Source organism: Anastrepha obliqua, chromosome 5 (genome assembly GCF_027943255.1).
Source record: "Anastrepha obliqua isolate idAnaObli1 chromosome 5, idAnaObli1_1.0, whole genome shotgun sequence".
Lineage (NCBI taxonomy): Eukaryota > Metazoa > Arthropoda > Insecta > Diptera > Tephritidae > Anastrepha > Anastrepha obliqua.
Window position 1 is genome coordinate 70,482,029 of NC_072896.1, and position 25,670 is coordinate 70,507,698.

At 37.3% G+C, this 25,670-nt stretch overlaps 2 protein-coding genes across 6 annotated transcripts; one reads left to right on the plus strand and one right to left on the minus strand.

The window, feature by feature from the left end:
- Window positions 1-1,530: 1,530 nt before the first annotated feature.
- On the minus strand, window positions 1,531-2,500 carry LOC129248817 (uncharacterized). The gene is made up of 3 exons (XM_054888431.1): window positions 2,132-2,500; window positions 1,630-2,048; window positions 1,531-1,543 (listed from the first exon to the last, which is right to left on the minus strand). Exons 1-3 carry the CDS (start codon window positions 2,138-2,140, stop codon window positions 1,531-1,533), a joined length of 441 nt encoding a protein of 146 aa, XP_054744406.1. The 5' UTR covers window positions 2,141-2,500.
- Window positions 2,501-5,468: 2,968 nt separating this feature from the next.
- Window positions 5,469-21,212, plus strand: LOC129247193 (probable phosphorylase b kinase regulatory subunit beta). Of its 5 annotated transcripts, none has more exons than XM_054886197.1 (17): window positions 5,469-5,637; window positions 5,696-5,856; window positions 8,015-8,433; window positions 8,499-8,628; window positions 8,694-8,845; window positions 8,913-9,085; window positions 9,161-9,536; window positions 9,869-9,895; window positions 12,359-12,394; window positions 16,126-16,230; window positions 16,299-16,728; window positions 16,793-16,935; window positions 17,010-17,477; window positions 17,578-17,726; window positions 19,528-19,797; window positions 19,983-20,058; window positions 20,129-21,212. In XM_054886197.1, the coding sequence occupies exons 1-17, from the start codon at window positions 5,618-5,620 to the stop codon at window positions 20,321-20,323; spliced, it is 3,330 nt and encodes a 1,109-aa protein (XP_054742172.1). In that variant the 5' UTR covers window positions 5,469-5,617; the 3' UTR covers window positions 20,324-21,212. The 5 variants fall into 5 exon arrangements, with proteins under 5 accessions (XP_054742172.1, XP_054742173.1, XP_054742174.1 ...); XM_054886198.1 differs by lacking the exon at window positions 9,869-9,895 and adding an exon at window positions 11,890-11,904; XM_054886199.1 differs by lacking the exon at window positions 12,359-12,394 and having other exon boundaries at window positions 20,129-21,211.
- Window positions 21,213-25,670: the final 4,458 nt, after the last annotated feature.

Below are 25,670 nucleotides of genomic sequence, written 5' to 3' on the forward strand. Positions count from 1 at the left end.
GTGGCTTTTACAGTAACTTTCTCAAGATGCGAGTTCCAGGTAAGCGCTTTGTCAAGGTTGATACCAAGGTAGTTCGCCTCTGTGGAGAGTTGTAGAGTCGATTCATTCAGGACAGGACATTTGATGTTGATATTCCTTTTCCTGGTGAACGGCACTAGCGCAGTTTTAGATGGGTTGATAGAGAGCCCTTTGTCAGTGCACCATTTGTTGATTATGTTGAGGGCTTGTTGCATGCGGTTAGAGATGGTCTCTTCATGCCAGCCCACTATATATACTACCAGGTCATCAGCATAGCCCTGGGTGTGGAATCCTAGGTTGTTCAGTTTGTGGAGAAGTTCATCTATTACTAGTGTCCACAGAAGAGGAGAGAGTACTCCCCCTTGCGGGCAACCTCTTGTGGCCTTGATAGACTTTATTCTTCCTCCTAATTCTGTACTGATCGTTCTGGATTTCAGCATCGATATAGTCCATCGTCTGATGGGTTTAGGTACGTCCTTTTGAGATAGGGCATTGTTGATTGCCTCATAGGACGTATTATCGAAAGCTCCTGTTATGTCAATAAAAGCGCAAAGTGCGATTTGTTTTGACTCAATAGCTTTTTCAATAATGGTTACCAGACTGTGTATTGCAGTCTCAGTAGATTTACCTTGTTGGTAGGCAAATTGAAGTTGGTGCAGTGGGAAATTAACCAAGTTATTCTCCCGTATGTGCTGATCCAATATTTTTTCCATTGTTTTTAGGAAAAATGAGCTGAGGCTAATCGGTCTGTATGACTTAGGCAATTGTTCGGGTTTTTTCCCTACCTTTGGAATGAATACGACCTTTACCTCAGCCCATTTCGTAGGGATATAACCTAGCAATAGGCTTGCTTTATATAGTCTGGACAAAGTAGGGACAATGTATTGGCTTCCCTTTTGCAGAAGGCAAGGGAATATCCCATCAGGTCCAGGAGATTTGTATGGGCTAAATGTAGATATAGCCCATTGTACCCGATTTTCATGGAATAGCTTATTTGCCAGCTTTAGGTCCTCTCTGTCAGCATCAATGGTAGGTTCTACCAACGTTGTGGACTCATGTAAAGCATGGCATCCCGGGAAATGGGTCTCCAGTAGAAGTTGGCTAGTTTCTTCTGGGTTTTTAGTGTAGCTACCATCTGGCTTTTTCAGGGTACATATGCCGTTTGAGTGATCCTTTGATAAGGCTTTCTGGAGGCGGATAGCATTAGGAAGATTTGAAATCTTATCACAGTGATCCCTCCAGGAAGCTCTCTTAGATTTCCTCAATTCTTTGTTAAAGTTGGTTAGAGCTCTTGAGTAGGAGACCCAGTCCCCTGTTTGTTTAGCTCTATTCCATAATACTCTGGTTTCATGGCGTAGTCTTGAAAGCGTACTATTCCACCAGGGGACATCCCTTCGTGGTTTTTTCACTTTTTCCTGACAGCTCTCATGAAATGCAGACGTAATGTTTGAGTGGAGTTCATTTACCTCCATCTCAAGCTCTGATTTAAGCACCAGGTGATGCTTAGAGTAGTTAGCACTTTGTTCTAAGTTAAAGTGAAAGACATTCCAATTTATATTCTTTGGATTTCTGTAAATTGTTATGTGCGGTAAGGTAGCACCTAAGTCAAACCTGATAAGACTGTGGTCCGACATTGATGCTTCCCCGGACACATGCCAATTTGAGACTTCTGATAGTACATTTGGACTGCATAGGGTAAGATCAAGTACTTCCTCCCTTATTGCATTCCTAAATGTTGGTTCATTGCCTCGGTTTACTATTGATACATTATATCTAAGTAAGAATTCAAGAAGGCACTCACCTCTCGCATTGATGTTTGTGCTGCCCCATATCGTATGATGGGCATTCGCATCACATCCTATTATCCAGCGTAGGTGGTTCTCCTTGCAGTAGTTGACTAGGGCTACAAGTTCCCTTGTTGGAGCAGTTTCCTCATCTCCTGGAAGGTAGGCAGAGGCAATGATTACCTCGTGCTCGCCTTTGTCTGTTGGCACCTTGGTCCAGATCGCAACGAGATCGGTGGTAGTGAACTGCGAAATGGGAATGAAGGTTAAGTTATTGCTAATTAAGATTGCCGCTCTAGGGCGATCATTGTTGGCATAGATTAACTTACCATTAACATCTTGGAGTCCCTCAATGACTCTGTCACGTACCCACGGTTCTTGGATTAGAGCTATATCCAAGTTTTGTTTGTTAAACCTCCTTGCTAGTTCAGCCGAGGCAGCCTTTGCATGGTGGAGGTTTAATTGAAGGCATCCGAGTTGCCTTCTATTGTTGCTTAGGGTAGCGTGTGGCATTATCGCCTCTGTTTTTTGGCACTGGCTGCCTTTTTCTTGCCTCTGTTGCTACCCAGCAAGGCCGCTTCCTCAGCAGAGTGACGTTCGCCTTTTTTGGTCCTCTTTGGACCATTATTTTTCTTGTCGGCACGAAGCGGGGGTCGCATTCTTATGCCTTCCTCTACCCTTTGAGCACTTGACATTGGTGCAGGCTTGGTGGCGTGTGGCGCATCTTTAGAGCAACATGGCTGCTCATCAGTTTGCGTTACGCTCACAGCGGTTGCTGCGATCGCCGATGTCGAAGTGCAGGGTTGTTCCTCGGTCCGCTGCAATGCGGGAGGCTTGGGCGCTTCTGATTCAGCATCCTTCTCCGGGGTTTTGGCCTTAGTTCTAAGTTGAACTGTGCTAAACCCATAGTTCAACCAGGAGTTATTTTTTTTTATCACAATGGCGGAGATGGGGTCGATTGCGATGGTTAGCTCCGTCACCTTACCCTTTTGTACTCTACGTAGTACCCGCCATTCCTGAACGTTCAGGCCAGAGTTTTGCCCATCCAGGAGGCTGAGGATGTCCTCTGTGGATGTGCTGTCCAGTTCTGGAAAGAGGCATGTGAAGATCAAAGGCCTTGGTATGTCCTTTTCTAGAACGATCCTGATTTGCGCATCCTTCCATGGTTCAATTTTAGGCATTGCTGCCTTTAACCAGTCGGTTGTTTCATCGTTGCCACATGAGACAACTATGTATCCTGCGCGGAAGGTGCAGCTGTTAAAGATTGGCTTGGCACCACCAGTCTGCTTTTTCCTTATGCTGTCCAGGATAACGTGTTGAATGGCCTTTAGTTTATCCGTAGGCCATATCGTTGCCGGATAATCAGGTGGTATGATACCCAGCTTGGTGCTACATACAGCATCCTTGTAGGACATTTTAGCCGTCCCTTCTTTCACCTCCAGGTTAGGCACTGTTGCCTTTGCCCTTTCGGCTTCTGATGGGTCAGTTGTCCTTTCCACTAAGTTAGCTCTTTTGGGAGATCTTTGCTTAGGGGTGGTGCTGCTGGAGCGCTGACGCTTTAGGTTCATTGGGCATACTTTTATATTCTATATCTCTTGTTTCGGTCAGTTTATTGACAAGAGATTAAATTGACAACGTAATATAAAGTCACTGAATTGCTATGTTCTCCAAAACTGTAATTTTCCCATCGTTGTAATTTTGTTTCTATGCAGTTTACGTGTCAGCTTCCAAAGGCGACTCAAAAAATCGAGGTGGGTTTTTGAAAACTGTCAAAATCACTTGGTAATTGTTTTCTGTAACAAGAGGCATTAAAAATAATAATAAACAACAACAAATAAATTTGACTTAATAATAATATTTTTTAGGGCAAGAAACAGACCTTTTATATTAGGCGTCATCGATTAGCAATTTCGTTGCCTGCAATGATTGGGCTCTGCTCGGTTGGCGAAAAAGTATACAGAATAGGTACGTTCACAAATTAATCTACCCGTTCACATATGGCAGATAACCTGCAAAATTGACAATCAGCTGTCAATACTGTTGTGAAAGGTTTTTCTGTATAAAAATTATTTTGGTGGAATATTTCGGCGTTTTTGGTTTGTTTAATTATTACTAACGACATGAACAAACTACAAGGAGAAGGAATAGTTAATTTAATTGCGCAATTGGCTGCTAATAATAATCAGTTGGAAAAAATCCGTAAACGACGTTTACTGTGGTTTAGAAAAATTATGGCAGCAATAGGCATTCACATTCGTAATAATAATTATCGATAACACAGAAAACACAGAGTTGTATGTCAAAAAGTATCGTTATAATCTAGGATTATTTTATAATCTCTGATTTTGGGAGATAAAATTAGTAAGGGAAATCTCGCTTTTTAATTACGGATTCGGAGTTAAGCACGAAAAAGTAGATCATCTACTTATATGGTTATACCTCATACAACTGATATTACGCAAGTTTCATTAGACAGAGTTCATACAGGGCAACTTTTGTTGCTTCAACTCATTATTTGTGGAAGCGGTGCGGACGAGGAAGATAGGAGACCCAAAGTTGCTCGTGCTCGGTTAACAACTTTGTGTTTTCGTTCTTTTCAATGTTGTTTTTGGCTGCAGATTAAAACTGAAGCAAGTGCAAGTAAGGAAATTTCCGTGTGTGAACACGTCGGACAACACCAAAAGAGTATTCGAAAAGTTGAAGCAACAAGTGTTTTCCTATATGAATGGGGTCTTACTAGTGCTCATTAAGATGAAGAAAATTCACTGCTTCTGGTTAAATATCATGTTTTCTTTTAAGAGTGAGTCCATTGTTTTTGTTGTTGTTATAGCAGCATAAACATTACCCATACATACATGCTTGGCCGGATATAAGTCCGGGTCGATTCGGTAACGTAGAACCGGCAATCGTGGAAACGGTGTGAGTGCATTGAAAATTGATTGTGTAACCTCCCCGTTAACGAGCTAATTTGCCTTCGCATTAGTTTTTTATTTTAGGTATGGTAACAAGTAACTTCTCTTCCTTTTGTTTGTTTATCTGTAGAGATGACGTCATCGGTAGTCGAAATCGTGACAAGTAAAGTAATGGCTTTCTGAAGGCGCCACCTTCTTTATTTTGCACATCGTGAGTTGTACTCATGGTGAACAAAATGCAAAAGTGTAACCAACCTCAATCCGTTACTCAGTTCTCAGCGAATTTGAAGCAATTAGCTAATTTGTTAACGTAACAGTAATTATTAACAGCGGATGGTTGAGACCAGAGGTTGGCAAAACCTGAGACGGTGTTGGTGATATATATGAAAAATCTACACAACCACTGCTAATGCTACTTCCTTGCTCTGTAAAAGGCTGATTAGAAGAGCGTAAAAGTACGCATTCTGGTGTCAAAACGTTCGTCAAGTAACAATTATCATATATATGTGAGTTATACCAGTTTTTTGAGTTATAACCATACTTTCTGCGGTTGCTTCCACGTGTAATCCTTCAAACGGGCAGAACCCAAACATAATGAGCAGAGATGTGGCGAATCGAAAACGGCCATAATTAGTAACAATAGATACAAAATATCGCGTAAGAGAACCCGTATGAAGTTTTTGACAAAATTAACTGACACATTAATAAAATTCGTAATTCCACAGCGTGGCAACTCCTTAGTGCTTTTCCATTTCTGTTCGCGAGCAGGATACGTCAAGTTTGACTTATATTTGATAGCAAGGGTATTTTAATTTTCCGAATTCGTGCTGTTACTTTGCTACCGATTATAATTTCTAAGGAACGCAGTATAAGACGAAATTAAATTAATCATACACAATCAATATGCGTGAATTACCAAAGACGTAAGTTTATCATTAAATAAAAGTTGAAGAAAATCTACAAGTTGACCATTTCTTGTAGGCTAAGCATTACGTTGCCCACGCCAGGTAGTTTAGCAACATCTGGCGCTCCATCGTCCGCGGGAAGGCAAGCAAGTCTTGAGGACATACATTTAGATCAGTTTCTTAAGACCTCAAACTATGAAGACACAGTGAAACAATTAGATATATATTATGGAATTGGTAAGTACTTTACTACGCACAGTGTGTGTTTTGGATGTACTAAATAATAATAATAAATACTTTACTTGATCATGCACTGAATTGACAAATGCTTACGTTATATAATTTGTAATACGGTAGCATTTTGTCGCAAGACGCTCGCTTTTATGTGCTCAAACGGAAAACCTGTGCTGCTTATTGCTTCGAGTTGTCAATTAGTTATTTTTACACATTTGAAAAATGCATAGCATTATTCTCTTAAATCCATCTTCTTTCGGGTTGGTTGATTTGTTTACATGCATTTTTCGTCATTGATGCAGAATAGCTCATGTTTTTGCTGCTCTATCTAGCGAAACAATAACAATATAAAGTATTTTAGCTTTTCGTGTTTTTGTCCGCATTTGTTTACATTGCCGGCTTCGCGCCGATAGACAAATGCTTTTTTAATTTAATAAATATAATAAATGACCTTTTGAGTTCAACCATTTTAATGGGTGAGCTGATTGTGAGCAAACTCGCGCTGTAATTGAAAATATATAAGCGTATTATTGTTTACAGTTAAATTTTACGTCTTAAGAATTCTTATTCTCTTCGCCAAGAAGAAACTCACTGAGTTTTTGAAATATAAAAATCAACCTAAAAAAATAAAAGTACTTTTTACTCATATGTAAACACAGTAAAATAATAATACAAATAACTTTATTGTTTTTCAAAATATTTTCCTAGGAAGCAAATATATTTCTGCATTCGCTTGAACCAATTTCCAAAGCACTTTTGTCACTCAGAAGTGGATACCTACAAAACGAGTTGTTTAAAGGCTCAACAGCTTCTTCAGGTGTTGAATAAAGTTGAACTTGCATTTTATTTTTGATGTTCGGGAACAAAGAGAAATCATTACGTGCCAAATCAAGGCCGTTAGCTCGATCTTTTGAGCGCTCAGAAACTCTCTTGCATGGGCTGATACATGGTTGGTTTTCGTTGTTGTTGTTGTTGTAGCGGTAACTTTGCCCTGTCAATGTAGTGTAATCGCCGGCCGTCTTCATCTAGCTCATCTAACGGTAGGCCCAGGAAACTAGCTGTTTCGACAGGTTGGGTCCAGAGGGAGAGGGGTGTTAGATGTGTGGGTTTAATGGGGCATGTGAAAAGGTGGTTAGTGTCGTGCGGGGTGCCTTCATATGTCGGAAATATGTTTAGTATGTCGGAGTCGGTTCTGGATAAGTAGGAGTTTAACCTGCTACAGTCTCCACAACGTAGTTGTGCCAAGGTTACGCGGGACTCTTGGGAAGTTGGAGCTCTTCGTCTGCGATGGGTGGTGATTAGACTCGGACAACGGCATTCGGGAGTTGGGAGCTTAAGAAGGTGCTAATAGTCTCCCGATGAATGTCGTTGATCGTCTGTCTGTACACTGTCCGATCCAGTAGTTGTCATCCTGTTTTGTCCTAGCTCTCGTCCGCGTAATTGGGTAGGTGCCTCCTGACATGCCTGGGAGGTGGCCCAGGCTCAAGCAGGAGTCTCCATGGGTGATACCAGTGATAACACCCTAGCAGGAACTAATTGCTGAGCAGTTTATTATACTTCTTCACAGGTAGCATATGGTCCTAGTCATGAAGATGTTGTATTGGGGACATCAGAAGACATCCTGTCGCAGCCCTTATGACAGTGTTTTGGCAGGTCTGTAGGTCGTCCTTTGCGAATTCTGGTAGCCTGGAATCAGTGATTCGCAGTGGGCGACCTACAGACCTGCCAAAACTGATTCCAGGCTACCAGACAGGCGCAGCATAGTTTAGAACCGGCCGGCCTATTGCCTTAAATGTCGATAGCAACATTTCTTTGTCTTTGCCCCAAATGCTGCCGGCAAGCGATTGAGGACCTTGTTTGTTCCCACGACAGCCGGTTCTACGTTACCGAAACGACCCGGATTTATATCCGGCCAAGGACTGTCACTTCAGCAGCATTCCCCGTATCTATGGAAATATGGGGAATGCTTATGCTGCTACAACAACAACAACAACAACCCGGATTTATATCCGGCCAAGGACTGTCACTTCAGCAGCATTCCCCTTACATGTATGGAGAATGTTTATGCCGCTACAACAACAACAACAGGACCTTGTTGCGACTCTGAACTTTAGTGCCAATGTACATATATATTTATTTGAACTATCTTTTTTTTTCACAGTAAAGCGGCAACTACTTCGCTTCCAAAGCCCCATAACGGGTCTTTTTCCCGTTATGAGCACCGATCATGAGGTGGGCTCTGTACGTGATAGTGTATATTGCGCAGCGGCCGTTTGGAGTTTATATCAAGCCTATCGCCGTATTGATGATGATCGCGGCAAATCGTATGAATTGGGTCAATCGACGGTGAAATGTATGCGCGGCATTCTGGAGTGCTGGGTAAAGCAGGCTCGTCGTGTGGAAGTTTTTAAACAGCGCCAATCGAATCAATATGCCTTGCATAGTAAATTTCATTTGCATACTGGTGAAGAAGTTTACCCAGATGATGCCTACAATCACCTACAAATCGACTTGGTATCGCTATATATAATCTTTTTGGTGCAAATGATCACATCTGGTTTGCAAATTATTTATACACAAGTGAGCAAAATACGAAATAAGTTAAACTTAAAAAAAAAAACCTTTATATTGTATTTTATTTGTAGGACGAAGTGGCCTTTGTGCAGAATCTGGTTTATTATGTTGAGCGCGCATATCGTATTCCCGACTACGGCATGTGGGAACGTGGCTCCAAATACAACAATGGTACACCAGAAATACACGCTTCGTCCATTGGTAATTCACTATAATCTACAATAACAAATTAACTACTTGATATTGAAAGTAAACATTTTTTGTAGGCATGGCTAAATCTGCTTTGGAAGCCATCAACGGCTGTAATTTATTTGGCGAAAAGGGCGCCTCATGGAGTGTGGTGTATGTTGATATTGATGCGCATAATCGTAATCGCAGCATATTCGAAACAATGCTGCCCAGAGAATCAAGTTCTAAGGTAGTCAAATTTTAATGCATAGTATATTTCACCTAAACTCACAAATACCTTCTACTCCATCTTGTAGGGCGTTGATTCTTCGCTGTTGCTTACATTATCCTTTCCCGCCTTTGCATCGCACGAAGAGCGCCTAGTGGAGCAAACCAAACATAATGTTATCACGCGCTTACGTGGAAAGCGTGGTTTTAAGCGCTTCAGCCGCGATGGTTTTCTTAGCAAATTGGAAGAAAAGGATAGACGGTTGGTATAAACTGAATTTCTTTTGTTTATAAAAAATTGTACACTACCTGAAATATATATTTCAATTCATTTTAGTTATTACCACATTGGTGAACTTAAAGACTTCGAAGGTCACGAATGTGAGTGGCCACTATTTTATATAGAAATGATCATTGATGGCGTTTTCAAGAGCAATTCAGAACAAATTGAAGAATATCAAAATGAATTGCGCAATTGCCTGCACACTGACGTGAATGGTGATCCGGTGGTTACTATGTATTATGCACCAGATGGTGAGGGATCCTATGTACGTGCACCATCACAATCGCTCTTTCTTTGGGGTCAGTCGATGTTTATTATAGCACAACTGCTTACTGCTGGTCTTTTGCATATCAACGAATTAGATCCAATACGCCGTTATTTACCCAGCTACAATCGTCCACGACGCGGTGGTCGCTACTCGGCCTTTCAGGTGGGTCTTAAATTTTAAATTAACATACGTTTACTAAAACCAATTGGTGTGATATTTGCTAGGATACGCTTTTCATAGAAAAACATAACTGATAATAGATTTTAATAATGAAGATAATTAATTTAAAGCCAGAGTTTACTGACCACTGATTAATTAAATTTAACAAATATTCAAACAAAACAATTTGGAACTATTTAATATGTATATTTTTTAATAATACAATTGGCTATTCTATATATTTTTTATATGTTTTTGTGATATACCTTACAATTCCTTTACAATATCCTAAATAACATGTAAATTGGTTACATAATACACGTACATAATGGCAGGGAAAAGCCATCGATGACAAACATACCGTAAGTCGAATTCTTGAAAATGAAAAATTCTAGTGCTTTCTCTTTTTAATTTCCCTTTGTTGTACAAAGTAGTAGTCGCACACTGAATACACTGAACACTATGCTCGTATAGATTTATAGTACGAATGTCAAATCACTGATCTTCAGCTTACTCTTCGACAATGCACTATACCTATTTTTTTGTTGTGTTGCGTCTTGTTTCACGTCTTGTGCTACGGACAGATATCAAATATTTTTCATTTTTAATGCAGTTAAGTTCTATACATACATTTCTCTTACATTCAGTTGCAAAGTGGTTAAAAAAATTGTGCATTGCTTTTATAAATGTGAGTCAAAAATAAGTATAAGTGTAATATAAAATATTTGTCTTGTGAAACAAAACAGAAAAATAAGAAAATTTTCAAACATATCATAGCGTTTTAGGGTGCATTTGTATATATATAAGAAACTAAAAAATTGTAAATGAAAAAATCCAATCAATAGGCGAGACAAAAGCATGCTTTCGCCTAGCTGCTTGCTTTGTATTTTTATACCAACTGGCGGTATTTAAAATTAGTCTAAAAGAAATCCAGTTTGGGTGCTCACATTTACATACCCACTATAACAATTCTAATAAAGGTTTGTTAGTATTTTCACAAATTATGTTTTAGCTTATTGTGCTTCTAACTAATTTCATAAAAGGGGACTGGATAGGATGCGAAAAAATTTCGTACTAACCTCACATTTTTAAATGTGATTGTAGGTTTGTAATTGTTTTTATTTGGTTAGTTAGGCTAATAGTTTGTCAGTATTTTCACGATTTATGTTTTAGCTTATTGTGCTTCTAACTAATTTCATGAATTCAATTTTTTATTTGGTCCAGAATTTTGAGAATTTTTTCAACATAATTTTTCCTCCTTTTCATTTAATTATTTTAATTATTGCTTATGATTTCTTTGAGTGCTCGAAAAAATTTAGTATTACTCTACAAAATTCTAAAATTAAATTGATTTAAGGAATCAATTGAAAAGAGATTTAGCCAAGGAATTCTTGATACATAAAACATAAATTAGACAAGTCGGGGCTAATTCTGAAAATGAGCGAGTTCAACCTGAAAAACAGCTGTGTTGTTGTTGTTGGAGTGGTTGAATATTTCCACTGAAATAATCCTAATTAGTGACCAGCAACGTTTTACTGTCTCGTGTGAGGATGTCTTTTTTTTTGTTTCCAAGTCAGATCCATTTAGTGAGGTCCAAGTATTATAAAATAGCAAATCCTTTATCTCGATGTCTGAGATCTCTTTAATTTGTTGTAAGAACGGCTTACCGTTAAGATACTTGCTGTTCTTTGTATCTGGTTCAGCTTAGTTTTGTTGTCGCATCATAGTTTTTGGTTGGCCGATCGCTTTGTGTATCGTCAGCCATGCTTTTTGTTTTACTTATCATTTGTTTTTCTAAAACAGCACAACCAGCTAGAAGACAACCTGAAGCCTTAATTGAAATTCAATGAGTTGATGCAGTTTCTATTCGTTTTATAGAAAATTTTAACAAGGAAAGATGTTTAAAAATTACAGCTATCTCAATTTTGATTTTCTACTTGTGCAAATAACCTAAAAAAACACCAAAAGTGCTTACTATATTATTCTTATGTAATGCGGGCAAACGGATACTGAAGAAATAGAAGACTTTTGAGTGTCAAACAATTGGTGCTGTTTCAGCTGAATCAGCTAATGGCAAAGCATTTTGGGAGAGTGGAAATTTTGAATAAAAACAAACTCTGTTATGCGAAACGAAAACTAAATTATGTAAATTAACAAAAACCCTAAAATTATATTATTGCTTTTACACTACTAATTTGACACATTTACAAGAAAAAAATTAAGCACACCAAAAAAACATAAAACTAAATTGTATACTACTTTTCCCTAACGCATCTTAGTTTTATCAACTTACCTATATATAATTTTTCTATCTACAAAACTGTTTTTTTTTTTTTACTTTTTCATCCCCACTTAGGCCAAACCGGGCACTGTAAGTAACAAAAAAAAAAAAAACCAAAAAAAGGTTTTTCTTGGGTCCTTGCGTGGCTTTGACTTTTGTTTGTACACGTTTTGTTTCAAAGTATCGTGGTTTATTTTTTAGTTAACACAAATAGTTGCAAAAACAAATTTAAATACTTCACTCTACCTTGCGTTTGTTTTATACATGCAGGGGCACACACACTCGTACATACATACATACATGTACTGACAGCGGACATCACATACTTGTACATACAAACGTAAATGCATAAGTAGATGAAGAAAAACATGTATCTAAATACCAAATAGTCGAACGCACCTTTTAGTAAGAAAATAAACTAACCTAAAATTCTATATATGTACATATGTACTTGTGCTATAACTTTAGATATGTTATGACATTAACAACAACCTTCATTTTTGCATCCACTACTAACCATTAAAAACAATTTATACGCAACTAGAGACCGCGGATACCGCTAATACTGGATGCTAAGGAGGTAATATTCCCGCATAACTCCATTACTACTTTGTACTTATAAATACAAAACTTACTTGACTTATCTTTTAGTACTTTAATCGTTATGGAATTGAATTGTAGAGATTTATTTCCTTTATAAAAGTTTTGTCTGACACTTCCATGCAGCCAATAATCAGGCATAAATCGAAGAAATCAGTACATAATCAAGGCTAGTAAAAATGAAATTAAAAAAAAAAAACAAGTTAAATTAAATTAAATTTAAATAAGCATAAATAATAAGACTGTGCGAGTGGTGAAAACGTAAAATTTTAGATTTTAATCGGGTTGAAAGTAGACTCATTGGGTACCGGAAGATGTATAGAGTGCTGTTGCTGTATCCGTTTTTTAGCGTTGTATCTGTTATTCACAATTGAGACCATGGATATTATAAAGTGATGTCATTTAAAAAAATAGAATTGCTGAGGCTGCAGCTCTCACTTACTCAGCTATTCAGAGATGAAATGACTAAAGTCATCAAATTCGAAAAGAAGTTCAGAATTGAACTTGATGATAAGGCAAACTGGAGTAGACCTGCAAAGAAACTCTAGGAGTGAACCGTGCAGTGGTACACATATGGTTCGAAGACTCCGGAAGGCATAGGCACTGAAATATATGGCCTCTGAGCCAATCGTACTGTGCCGATGGATAGTTTTCCGGATATGTATGTCAGCGGTCTATTTGCAGAGATAAACTGAGGCAGACATTTCCGGAATGAGCGAATTGCCATTTTGAGGCTCTATTATCTTGTGAGATTAAGTCCTCACTGGTCCTTGATTGTATCGAAAAACTGATTCTACTAATAACGCACAATCGCATCCGGTTAATTTGGGTCCCATGGCACAGGAGTATGACTGGCAACGAAGTAGCGGACGAATTGGCGAGAAAGTTTGATGCCTCACTATTAATAAGACTCGAGCCCTTCTTTGATATGGGATAACATACCATCAAGTAGAAACTTATGAGTGAAGAACAGAGCTAAGGGAGGTTTGCTGGCACCAAACTATCGTACCAGGCGAAAATCTCATTGGGAGGGTTCAACCAAAAGAAGTTTAAAAAACTCATAATCTTCCCTAAGGATAAACTGAGAATGAACACGGGCATTCTCACAAGCTGCTGCAACTGCGTAGTCATCTGTACGTGATCGGGACTCAGGGTCGTTCCGGTAGCGTAGATTTGATTATCGTGCGAACGTTTGCTTTCAATTTCATGGCCCTGTAGCTGTAAGATCGTTTCCAGCTGCACTTTCAATTCATAGACAACTGTTCATAATTCATAGCCAACTGTTAATCTGTGTAGTTGCATTTTTGAATTTCAATCACTCTCAAGCCCAAACACACAAGTGAGTGATATAGAAGCGTGATAAAGTGAAATATTCCACCGATTTAAGTGCTGAGAAGGGTTGAGATTAATGGCGTATTGCCGTAGAATAGAATAGAATAGAATAGAATAGAATAGAATAGAATAGAATAGAATAGAATAGAATAGAATAGAATAGAATAGAATAGAATAGAATAGAATAGAATAGAATAGAATAGAATAGAATAGAATAGAATAGAATAGAATAGAATAGAATAGAATAGAATAGAATAGAATAGAATAGAATAGAATAGAATAGAATAGAATAGAATAGAATAGAATAGAATAGAATAGAATAGAATAGAATAGAATAGAATAGAATAGAATAGAATAGAATAGAATAGAATAGAATAGAATAGAATAGAATAGAATAGAATAGAATAGAATAGAATAGAATAGAATAGAATAGAATAGAATAGAATAGAATAGAATAGAATAGAATAGAATAGAATAGAATAGAATAGAATAGAATAGAATAGAATAGAATAGAATAGAATAGAATAGAATAGAATGGAATAGAATAAAATAGAACAAGAGGAGGTTAACACTTCGACCTTTAAGATCTTTTGTGACCTGATGTTTTGGCACAAAAAACAAATACTAGTCAAAAATCAGTGCATTTTTTAAACGACGTCGAACTTGCACCTTATTATCGAAATTGAATTGAATTGTTTAACCAGAAGTTTTCTGAAAATTCTGATTTAAACTATATTGACGATATTTTTTTTGAAATTCGTTAAATTTTTCTAAATTTTGTACAAAATTTGTAACTTTGATTTATAAGGTTTTTTAATGCAACAATCAATATTTTTATAAAAAAATTAGCATGTAAATATTGCGAATCTTGTAAAAAAGTTAAAGTAGTTTAATCATGGGAGCACAAATGAATGTAAATATGTATGAAATCTAAATGCAATATTGTTAGTAATTATAATATTGAATCGGAGTGGGGGACTAGTTCAAGCCTACGCCTTCCTATAAAGTGAGTAAACCATTCTAATAAGTTTTGACCACATTTTATTTTATTAATTTTAGTTATTTCCTTTGTTATAAAAAAAAGTTTCATTCTGGAACAAGAAATCGTATGAACTTTGTGCTCAATTTTTTTTACATTCATCTAATTTGGATCAAAATTTTGGTGCATTGCAGCTTTATAGCGCATTTAATTTAGTATAATGAAGACGAATCTTGACTTGTTTTTTGTTCGTCGTGTCCATGTGGCTGTCGGCCTAGAATGAAACAAGGCGAATTCTTTCTTTGTTTTTTACTTTGCTTTGACAATCAAGTGTTCAAAGCATTGTTGTTGGTCTAGTGCCACCACCTTTAATAAATGCGCCTTGAGTATAATAAAGTAGAAGTTTGAAATGGCTAAAAATTCTCGTTGATTTTGTATCCTTGCTCTGCATATTCGTTACACGAGAATTTGAGCTACTTAAAACTTGGTTTTTACTATACTAAAATTTAGTGAAATTTCAATTGCGTACGTAAGTTTTTATGATTCAATTAAAAAAATCGAAATTGTTATGAAATTTTCTTGAGTTTTTATAAATCTTGTATAAAGCTTAAAGCTTGGCTTACCATGAATGAACTTTTATAAAAAAAATAATTGAAGTTTAAAAATAAGTATTGCAAATAAATAGTCAAAACTTATCAATACCTAAGTTGTGTTTTTATAAGAATGCAGAATATTTCCATATTCTCAAAAGATATATTACACCCTCCGTATTATAAAAAAAATTGGTAAATCATGGTAAAAAAATGATTTTGAGAGTACATATTTCGCCACAGTACTCTATTTCACTTCCCCATCCAACGGGTGCACTCTCTTCTCGATTGCTCATTTTAAGGTCTCTCAGGGTACTTATAGATAATTTTTCGGTAAGCAATCACTATTTTTTTGGTTTATTCATAGTTTGTTTTCTAATCAAATTTGCATGTTTTTAGGGAGATTATAATAACAAATATGCATCCTTGATTTTTTTTTTTACTTTTTATAAAAGCATTTTTAATTAACACAAAAGTTAAATATAATAATTAGTTTTTTATTTGTGTCTTTTAACTACTTGCATGCCGTTATTCACAAATATTTTACCATTTTCCTGACTCGACTTTTCAATTGTTTCGATTAATATCTTGTTCTGCGTTAACATTTCTATGTGAACTTCGATGCTCCGTAGTTGTGCTATTTATTATTCCACTTACAAATATATCGTAATTGCATTTAACAGCAAACTTTGCATATGTTTTTCTTTCTGATTTGATTTGAATTTCATTTGATTTAATTTTTTTAATTCACGTGGTAAATGAAGTTCCATTCACGTATTTCCTTTTCTTCTAACAACACCAATATTCCAGGGCACTGCCACTGATCTGGTAGTCCAAATTGTTTTGATCGCTGAATCGCAACGTCTGCAGGCGATGATGGCAACCTATGGCATACAAACACAAACACCGCACGAGGTACGCTCTTGTTTTAAAATATTTCATATTTTATTCTTTATTAGTACAATTTGAATTAAATTTTCCAGGTTGAACCTGTGCAAATTTGGTCTTCCACCGAACTGATCAAAGTTTATCAGCACTTGGGTGTAAATAGCAAAGTTGGCCTATCTGGTCGTCCCGGACGCCCAGTGGGGTCATTGGGCACTAGCAAAGTCTATCGGATCTGTGGCATGACCGTTTTATGCTACCCACTCATCTTTGAAGTGTCCGATTTCTATTTGTATCGTGACATGGCGCTGCTGATCGATGATATTAAAACGGAACTGCAATTTGTCGGCAAATATTGGCGTCTCTCTGGCCGTCCCACCGTCTGCTTGCTCATACGCGAAGAGCATATGCGTGATCCGCAATTCAAAGAAATGCTTGATTTGTTGGCAATGCTGAAAAAAGGCTATTGCGATGGTATGAAGGTACGCATAGGACGTTTGCAGAATTTGATAAGTAGCTCATGCATTGGTAAGCGTGTAAATTAATTTTTGTTTATAATAAAATTGTAAATTCTGTTTATTTTCCATTGTAGAACATCTCGATTTTATAAATCAGAGCAACTTGTCAGACAATGAAAATGCTTTTGTGCAGATCAATCATGAGTATATCGGCTATCAGTCGCTGACAGATGTGCCTAAAGCCCAGACATATGTTGAACAGAAAATTTCATTAGACGTAAGCGTTTGATATCGTTATAAGTTTGTTATATCTTTTTAATTATCCATACAACTATTTGCTATCGCTTTCAGAATTTTAAGAACAAGCCTACCCACGATATCATTGAAACCATGCGTAGCACCGAGTCCATTTATTGCCTCTGCCAACTGTGGGGAATTCTACTGGATCGCGAAGGTGCTAATTTCGAAGTAAATGGCCTGAGCGTAAACCAAGCGCTCACACAACTCTATCATCGTGCCGGTTCTTTGCGCTATTGGCGTGCAGTGCGCTACTGTTCCTCTTTATTACATCACATTGTCGATTCGATTAGTCCTTTCATCACCACTGTGTTGGTGAATGGCAAGGAGTTAACTGTGGGTGTCATTGGACAAAAAGAGACGAATTTTGATAAACCAATGACACCGGCAGAGATACAAAATGTGATGTATACGACAGTGCAGCCGTACAATGTAATACAGGCAGTGCTGCAACAGGAAGTGGTATTGTACTGTGGTCGTCTGATCGCCACAAATCCGTCCATGTTTAGGGGCATATTGAAAGTGAGCAAAAAAATATTTTTATATTTCTGTGTTCACTTAGAAGAAAGAAGTTTTCTCTAAATTGCAGCGATTTAATTAAATTTATTTGATATTTTTTCAGATACGAATTGGTTGGGTATTGGAAGCTATGCGCCTCTACCTGCAAATGTCTGGGCAGGAATCGATTGATTTGGAAAATCTTTCGCCTTATCAAGTGCGTATACTCCTGCAAAAAGTGCTGACTGTAAGCGAATGGGCAGCTGAGGAAAAGTATGTGCGATACTATGAATATGAATTCGAATATTAATATGAATATGAACATGAACATAAATATGGTTAGGGATATGAAAATGAATATCAATATGAACATGATTACGGTACGGTGCATATGGTATGCATGAATATGGTATATGGCAGCGGCGAAGCTGAGAGGGCTCACTACGAGCGCCGCAGACTTAGGCAGAGGTACTGTTGTTGTTGTTCTTTTTGAAGTGATTGGGTATTTCTACTGAAATAATCGTAATTGGCGATTAGCGCCGTTTCATTACCACTGTTCTCGTGTGATGTCTTGTTTTTTTTTGGTTTGAGTCAGATTCATTTCGTGAGATCCAGATATAACAGTAAATGTTTATTTCTATATGTGATATTTCATTAATTTGCTGTAGGAAAAGTTTACCGAAAGTGAAGTCTTGTTCTGGCTAAACCTGTACATTCGCATAAATAGTGGAAAAGACATTATTTCACGCCCTTCTCTTGACAGCTTCTGCAGATGAGATTGAAAAGAAGGTTTAGTCTGGGTGCATGATCCCCTACCTTCCAGTGACCTGTAAGGGTTGCAGTAATACGTGAAATGTTTGTGCGAGAGTATCCTAACAGGTAATTTTTCCTTTGGATGTTGTATAATGGCCATGTTTTCTTGTTGTGGTAAATGCTTCCACCTTCTTTCGGCTAAAGCATAGTAATGTAACGTAATGGATGTTTTCATTGTAGTGAATGGGGTAGTAACTGCAACCGCCTCTGTGCCGAACCGTTTCTTGCTAGCTCGTCTCGTCTCGGCTATCTCATTACCCTCTGTATTACTGTGTCCGGGAATCCAATTAGTTTGGATGAAATGGAATTGGAATCTAAGACCTTGATAGCTGCTTGACTGTCTGAAAAGAAAGCTACTCTTGCACCAATTTCTTTGTAGAGTTTGAGTTATTTGAATTCCCTGATTGCTAATAGTTCTGCCTGGAACACGCTGGCATAGTCAGGAAGTCGAATTGATTAGGATAAGTTGAGCGGTTCCGACACCAAAGTTTATCTTTGAACCGTCAGTGAAGATTTCGACATCGAATCTACTAATCACTTTCCCTTTTCTCCATTCGGCTCTAGGTGGAAAACGTACCGTAAAGTTTTTTTGAAGTTGCGGTCGGAGAACTACTGAGTTTGGACAGACGTGAATTAAAAATTATTTACGGCTTCATTAGCGGTTTAATCCCCTAAAATAGCACCTTTTGTTATCGATTTTGCTTCGGCAAAATGACTCTTAGCCACTTTGATGTTATTGAGCGAATCTATTCGTTTAACTAAAGCGACTCCCCTTCTAGTCCAGCTCCTTAGCCTTCGGAAAGCCAAAGGGTATTTAGCGGCGTTGCGTAAGATTGTTGACTCTGCACTACTGGTCTTTATTCTTTACCCTTGACTGTTTCATTGCACCCTAATATCTCTACAGTAGCGGTGGGCTAGCGGGCTATGAGACCTCACGACAGTCGGTTTTAAGTTACCGAAACGACCCGGATTTATATCCAGGCTAGGGTTGTCACTCTAGCAGCATTCCCACACATTTTCGGGTAATGTGTGCTGTTACAGCAACAGCAACAACAACATTACTTTGCAGAACAAGAGTTGAGGCTGTTCGCCGTTTGTCAGTGGTCGAGTGCCTTATGTGTCTACGATGTCAAGGTCGCTCGTAAAGAACAACAATTGAAAATGAATATCAATATCACTATAAATATGTACATATAAGAAAACTAACACGAATATTAATATGAATTTCAATACAATATTACAACATATGAAATTATTCTAGGCTCACTACTTTACAACGTCGCCAATTGGAAGGTTGCCTTTGTCGCGTGCCGAAACATTTCTACAATAAGATTTGGGAAATTCTACAACGTACACAAGGAATTACAACGCAAGGACATATGCTGCCCGCGGTACCAACATTAATAAATATGAGTCGTGGTGAAATCACTTTCTCACTATTGGTGGAAGAAACGCTAATGTGCATAGACTGCCCAGAAAGACGACAAATTACCGTGGAGCTTTTGTGCATTATAGCGACGATATTGAATCGGTAAGCAATAGATAGAATATTATTTAAAAGAAAAAAGTTACTCATAACTCTGGAAACTCAGACATGAATAACCTACTTTTTAAAAAATAAATATGAGTAGTTTTGCAAATCTTATTTTATATACACTTAATTTATGCTAGTACGAATATTACGTATATCCTTACACTGTATCCATTTTATTATAGCAATCCGGAATTGCATTTCAAACAAGCGTTGGATATCGATGACATACTCAGCGAAGCGTTCACTATGTATTGCAAGGTATTTCCTACTAAAAACTAGTCATATTTTCTTTTATATGAACAAGAAATATTTCCTACATAATTTTCAGGATAACAATATCGAGTGCAAGAATGGCAATGACATGAGTCCTTTCTATGCCCTCATTTATACCGAAACCACCGGTTATCTAGCGCGGGCTGCTGTTAATAAAGTGTTACAAGGTGGAGCTTTGTCCACATTAGATGAGAATGGTTTCTCAAATGGTGGCGACCAAATGCATGACGAAACTTGTCATGTTTCGTAAAGGCGAACATGCCGCTGGATTTTCCCTCGCTTGCCAAAGTTTTTAGTTTTTAATTTCTATAAGTATAAAATAATCTGCACACTTATTCGTAGACCCATTTATATACTCGTATACATATTTACTACATATTCGTACTAACTTCAAAACGACAAGAGAAAAATGTACGCAACCATAATTTGCGTAGAGTTTTCCATCCAATCAACTTCTTTCATTTTACAAATGTCTCGCTATTCGACTCTCTGTGAACCTGATGATTTTTTGGCTGTGTTTTTATGTATTGTTTTTTTTTTTTTATAAATACCTTAGCACGACTAAATTTTGCAATTTTCGTAGTTAACCCTGCCATTTGTCATTTCGTTGAACTAACACGGTTTCATTAGTATTTTACATCACATTCTTCCTGCTCGAATTTATTGAACAAAAGAAATGTTTCACACATAAATGTTAACAATTTTTATTTGCTTTTGTGTTTGTTAAAAACCACCTACAGCTTTATATATTCGTTACTTACACAAAGTGTGACATTTTAAACTATTTTGAAATGCGTTAAAAAATAAGTTGAATAAAGTTGAAATAAATATTACTACAGTTAAAGCAAAATACAAATTTGCGCACTTTTTGTGTGTCCAAAACATATATGCATAGATACAAATCATCATACGACTTTGCAAGTGCACGGATGCGCACTTAGAATTGAGGTTGGAGGCCACTGCACGGCCCCGAGAGGTCCTTCCTGAATAAAAGAACTAAATATTCAATTAGTATACAAATTTTATTTCATTAGCATTGGCTTTCAGATCCTATTTAAAACATAAAATATTTCTTAATGTTGTGCTTAGTATCTAACCGGCTGAGTTTGGGCTTGAATTGTTGCCGCTGCGGTTCTCACGAACTGATATCCCCAGTTTGGTATAATGCACTCACATTGCACGTGATATGTGAAGTGCGATTTCAACTCGTGTTGCGCACGGTATTTGAGAGTGCGATGTCAGCGATACGGGTTGACACATTGGCTCTCGTGTTAAGTTACATCATACAGGTTCTGAAATTATTCATACTAATAAATAAAATTTTCAGCGGATTATTTAAAAAAAATGTAAAAATGGCACAGTTCAATATTTTTCAATGATTTTTGCTTCTTTACATATTCGCTTGATTTTGGGATATGGAATAACCTCATTTAAAACGCTGTCTTGGATTTTCTTGTAGTTGCTCATACTGTCAATCCGAATTCACCCCTCGTTGTAAATGATTTCGGCAGCTATTTCGGTTTTTTTTTGTTTTGATTTAGATAGCCGGGTCACTAAAAGAGGATTGTAGGATATGATAGCTTAAATGATTTCTCCTCTGTGAGTTAATACTGTCTCTCCATTGGGCCGATCTTGCGTTGAAGTTACTCAGTTAAGACAACATTAGTGTGTTGTTCCAGAAAGTCAAGTAATCTAAGCATTTGATTATTGAAGTCATTTTATTGTTTTAAGCTTTCTACACATGAATGTTTACATCAATTACTATTAAAATTATTGTTTTTTCAGTGGTAAATCTGGCTAATATGGCTGCCTGAAGTTAACCCTATTAAAAAAAAGGTTGACAATATATCTTGATAATTGACTTGATAATTTTGAAACTTTTTTTAATCGTAAATTCTTTAAGGGGGTCTTTTGGTCTCCAGCGAAAAAAAAATCGATTTTTTTTTTTGCATAATTTTGTTGTATGTGTATGCGAGAATACGCCACAGAAGTGTACCCTCCTCCGGCCGTTTTATCATAAACTTTATCTTTAAACGCGTTTCCCCGAAAATCGTGTTTTTTAAGCATTTTGGTGACACTTTTCATAGTAGTTATACTCCGATTTCAATGGTTTTGGTCTTAAAAGGTTCGGAAAACTTACCGCTAAGTTTCCCCGTGTACGATTTTTGAAATTTTTTTCATTCCATTTTTATAACCTTTTAAAGTTCAAAAAATGAGCAAAAAAAAATTTTTTTTGCAAATTGTTGCATAACTTTTGAAAAGAATTAAAAAAAAAAATCTGTCACGGGAAAACTTAACCAGGGCAACTCTGAAGACAACGCATATCTAATTTTTGCTTTCTGATTACCCAGGTGGAAAAACCGTGACCAAAATGGAGACCTGTTTCGTTTGGAGGTGGACGTCTTCAGCGCCATTTCAAGGTCGCGGGTGTTAATTTTTTTCAAAGTCAAAACCATTTTTTAAAAGCCAAGACATGTACCTTTAAAATAAAAAAAAAAAATTTTTTAAATATTCACAGGATTTGTCACAATCAATCCCCAAAAAAACCCTTCATTTCAGGGCCTCGAGACCAGAAGACCCCCTTAAGAAAGGGTTCATTATTAATTAATAATTATGATCGTAGTTCATGTTATAAGGATACTGCAAGATATGGTAATTATACACTTCATAGAAAAAGAATTGATCAAAAAGAGGCAAGGGGTACTAATTGATGCGTATTGACCCCAGCATTACAAATCTGAAGTAGCGAAATGATTTTTCTTCGTTGAGAAGAAATATAAATATACTTTGGGTTCAAACTTCACTTTATCTTCACACAAGGTAATATATTTAAACAAAATTTTCCACGAAAACACGGCAAATATAAACATTTTTTTTCTTTTTTAATTTTAATGTTGTTTGGCGGGACGATGGATCCACAAAAAAGCGCCAGGGTTGATCACGTTGGTATTGCAAAAATAAAATGTAAACGTTGTAATTTTCTGGTTTTCAGGTCAAAAATTCTGACTTACATTCAAAAAGAAAAATTGGCTTCATTTAAAAACAAAATAAAATTGGCAAGTGCATTATTTTTGAAGATAGAATCAAGGTCCGAACAGTTCTGAAACAGGGTGTGTTTGTTTTTTATGTGCTCAAGGGTAGGACAGGTAAAAATCTGGTGAATATACGAGTTAATTTCGCCAAAAGAACAGAGATCTGTGTCCCTAGCATTTATTTTACAAAGATAGCATCTTACGTCTTTTACGTTAAAATCCTAATCATTCTTTTGATATCTTTATATTTGCATTTGTAAAACCATGGGTTAGCTGGCAGAGCCTCATTTAGTCTAACGAACATACTAGGGTGCGAATTAGAGAATTCCAAAAAGCCAGAATACCAATCTCTAAATATAATATTGCGTATGTTTTTGAGAGCCTCTTCAAAAGTTAACTTTACACTCACAGTCGACTGCTTTTTTTGCAGCCAAATCAGCCTGTTCATTTAAAGTGATACCGACATGGCCAGGCGTTCAGACTAACGTGCACACTGAGAAACCCATACTCAAGAATTTTGCGATTAAAGATAGTAACACAACAGTTGTTGGAGACTGTTTTTTTTTTAAAAACTGCTCGCCGTTAAACTGTCTTTAAAAATACAGATCTTTTGATATACGCAATCATTGGCAATATCAACGGCTTTGATTAGCGCCCACAGTTTAGCAAAGGTGGAGGACGTGTGCATTTCAAGCTTAAAAAAGTATTCTAATTTATCGACCGTATTTACAATGCCACACCCAACCGCATTTGCAGTCACTGAGGCATCTGTAGCAATAATTTTAAAACCTTCATGAAGATAATCAATGAGTTTTTACAGATTAATAGCTTTTAGCTGCTGAACAGACAATGTTTTTTGGACACTGATAGCGTATCTGTGACAATAGTCGTGTTTTTACTTCTCCCAATCTTCTTCCTCAGTGCCATTAAAGATTTTCTTAAATTTTTGAAACACAAAACTATAGCTAGAGTGAATATTGGCTGAGTTTGCAATCATATCATAAAGCTCAGGATTTGTTTGCTTAATTTTGAAAATTTCTTTTGCAGAGAGCTAAAGAGCCCTCCACGATATATAATGCTCTTCAATATTACACGATCTTAGCGTGTCAACTAAACAATTGACCCGGACGCAGTTATAAGCATTTTCCATGTCCAGCGTGAGCAGTATAACTTTGTATCCATTTCCCTTCCAAGCAGCGACTTCATGCAAAAGCTGATTTACGCACATCGCACCAGATTTACTTTTTCTATAGGTCTTTATCATCGGAGGGCGACGCAGGTGCGAAGTTTAAAATGTGGGGCCTCCACGGTCGCTCCGATGATATTTTTTTTTCAAGAAAAATAAAAAAAAGCGTGTTATTATCCAGCTGTTATCATCTTTTATCAAGGCGAAAGTAACCTCGTCGAACAGCGTTTAACACAGTAAACGTTTTAACTGTTCGGCGGGGAAATGCCGAGGTTAACGACCTTAACGTTGCAGCGACTGGAACCGGTGGTTTGCAACAGTCGGAGCGGTAGGCGCAGTTAACATTAGGGTCGCTAAATATTTATTACACTTTAGGGTGTGGTCTAAACATGCCGGCCCCCTTGCTACAAGCAATAAGTTTGCTAGGACGGAGGTGTCAGCCAACGTTCGGTTTGTTGATTGTGAAACTCCTGAGGCCGCCGGTGACGACTGAAAGGTTGCTGTAAAGATATGGATATTACGTACGTGGATCTATTTATTGCACACAAAAGGAGTAACATTTGTTATGTTTCACAAAGTTATATTATTAAGTAATTCATTCTCAGATAAGTTCAATACAATGTTGTGGTTAAAGTGTATGTTACTTCATTCTAATGGGCAGACCCCGGACAGTACCCAGCCAAATATGGAGCTTTGCGCCATTAGGGTGATGAGAGAGCGGGGTAGGGTTTCTCGCATCATCACGCTGGAGTAAAGCTCCGCCCCTCTCGCTAGGCGGATTGGAGTGGACTCGTAGAATCGAGAATCCGCCAGTCGCATATGGACGTAGGGCGCCGCTATAGTCGGGTCGACGCTTCTAAAGGGGCTGACGCGCTGGAAGCCCGGTACGACCGCAGATCTTTAAAAGACCTACATCTTATTTAAGTATTTTTATTAGTCTCAATTCTAATAACAGACTTTGCAAAACCTGTTTCATTAGTTATTGGTCGATTATAAAATCGAGCGAATGTTTCCGACTTCTTTGCCCATCCTGCCGTTTTGCGAATAGTTTCCACATCGATGCCCTTCCTAAACGCCGCCGATGTTGATGCATGACGCGTGCTGTGTGCTGAAAACTGCTGTATATCAAGACCACTCTCCATCATTGCTTGCTTCACCCACCTACTAATCGTTTGGGACGTAGCTACCCTGTAAGGCTTCTTAAAGGTTATAAAAAGACTTTCGTTTGTCTGACTTCTCAACTCTCTTGTCTTATTCAAGTAAACTTGAAGAGTTTTAACTGGGCATATTTTGTTATTTTCAATAAACGCCGGAATTATTAAATTAGGTTGTGTGTTACCCACCGCCGTAGTTTTAATTCTATCAGGTATCTTTATAAC

Excerpts from the sequence above, each read along its gene's own strand:
- LOC129247193 (XM_054886197.1), top strand. The coding sequence starts at position 5,618 with ATGCGTGAATTACCAAAGAC. Across the intron at positions 5,857-8,014 it reads AGATATATATTATGGAATTG|TAAAGCGGCAACTACTTCGC; the intron begins GTAAGTACTTTA and ends TTTTTTTCACAG. Across the intron at positions 16,936-17,009 it reads AACAGAAAATTTCATTAGAC|AATTTTAAGAACAAGCCTAC; the intron begins GTAAGCGTTTGA and ends TATCGCTTTCAG.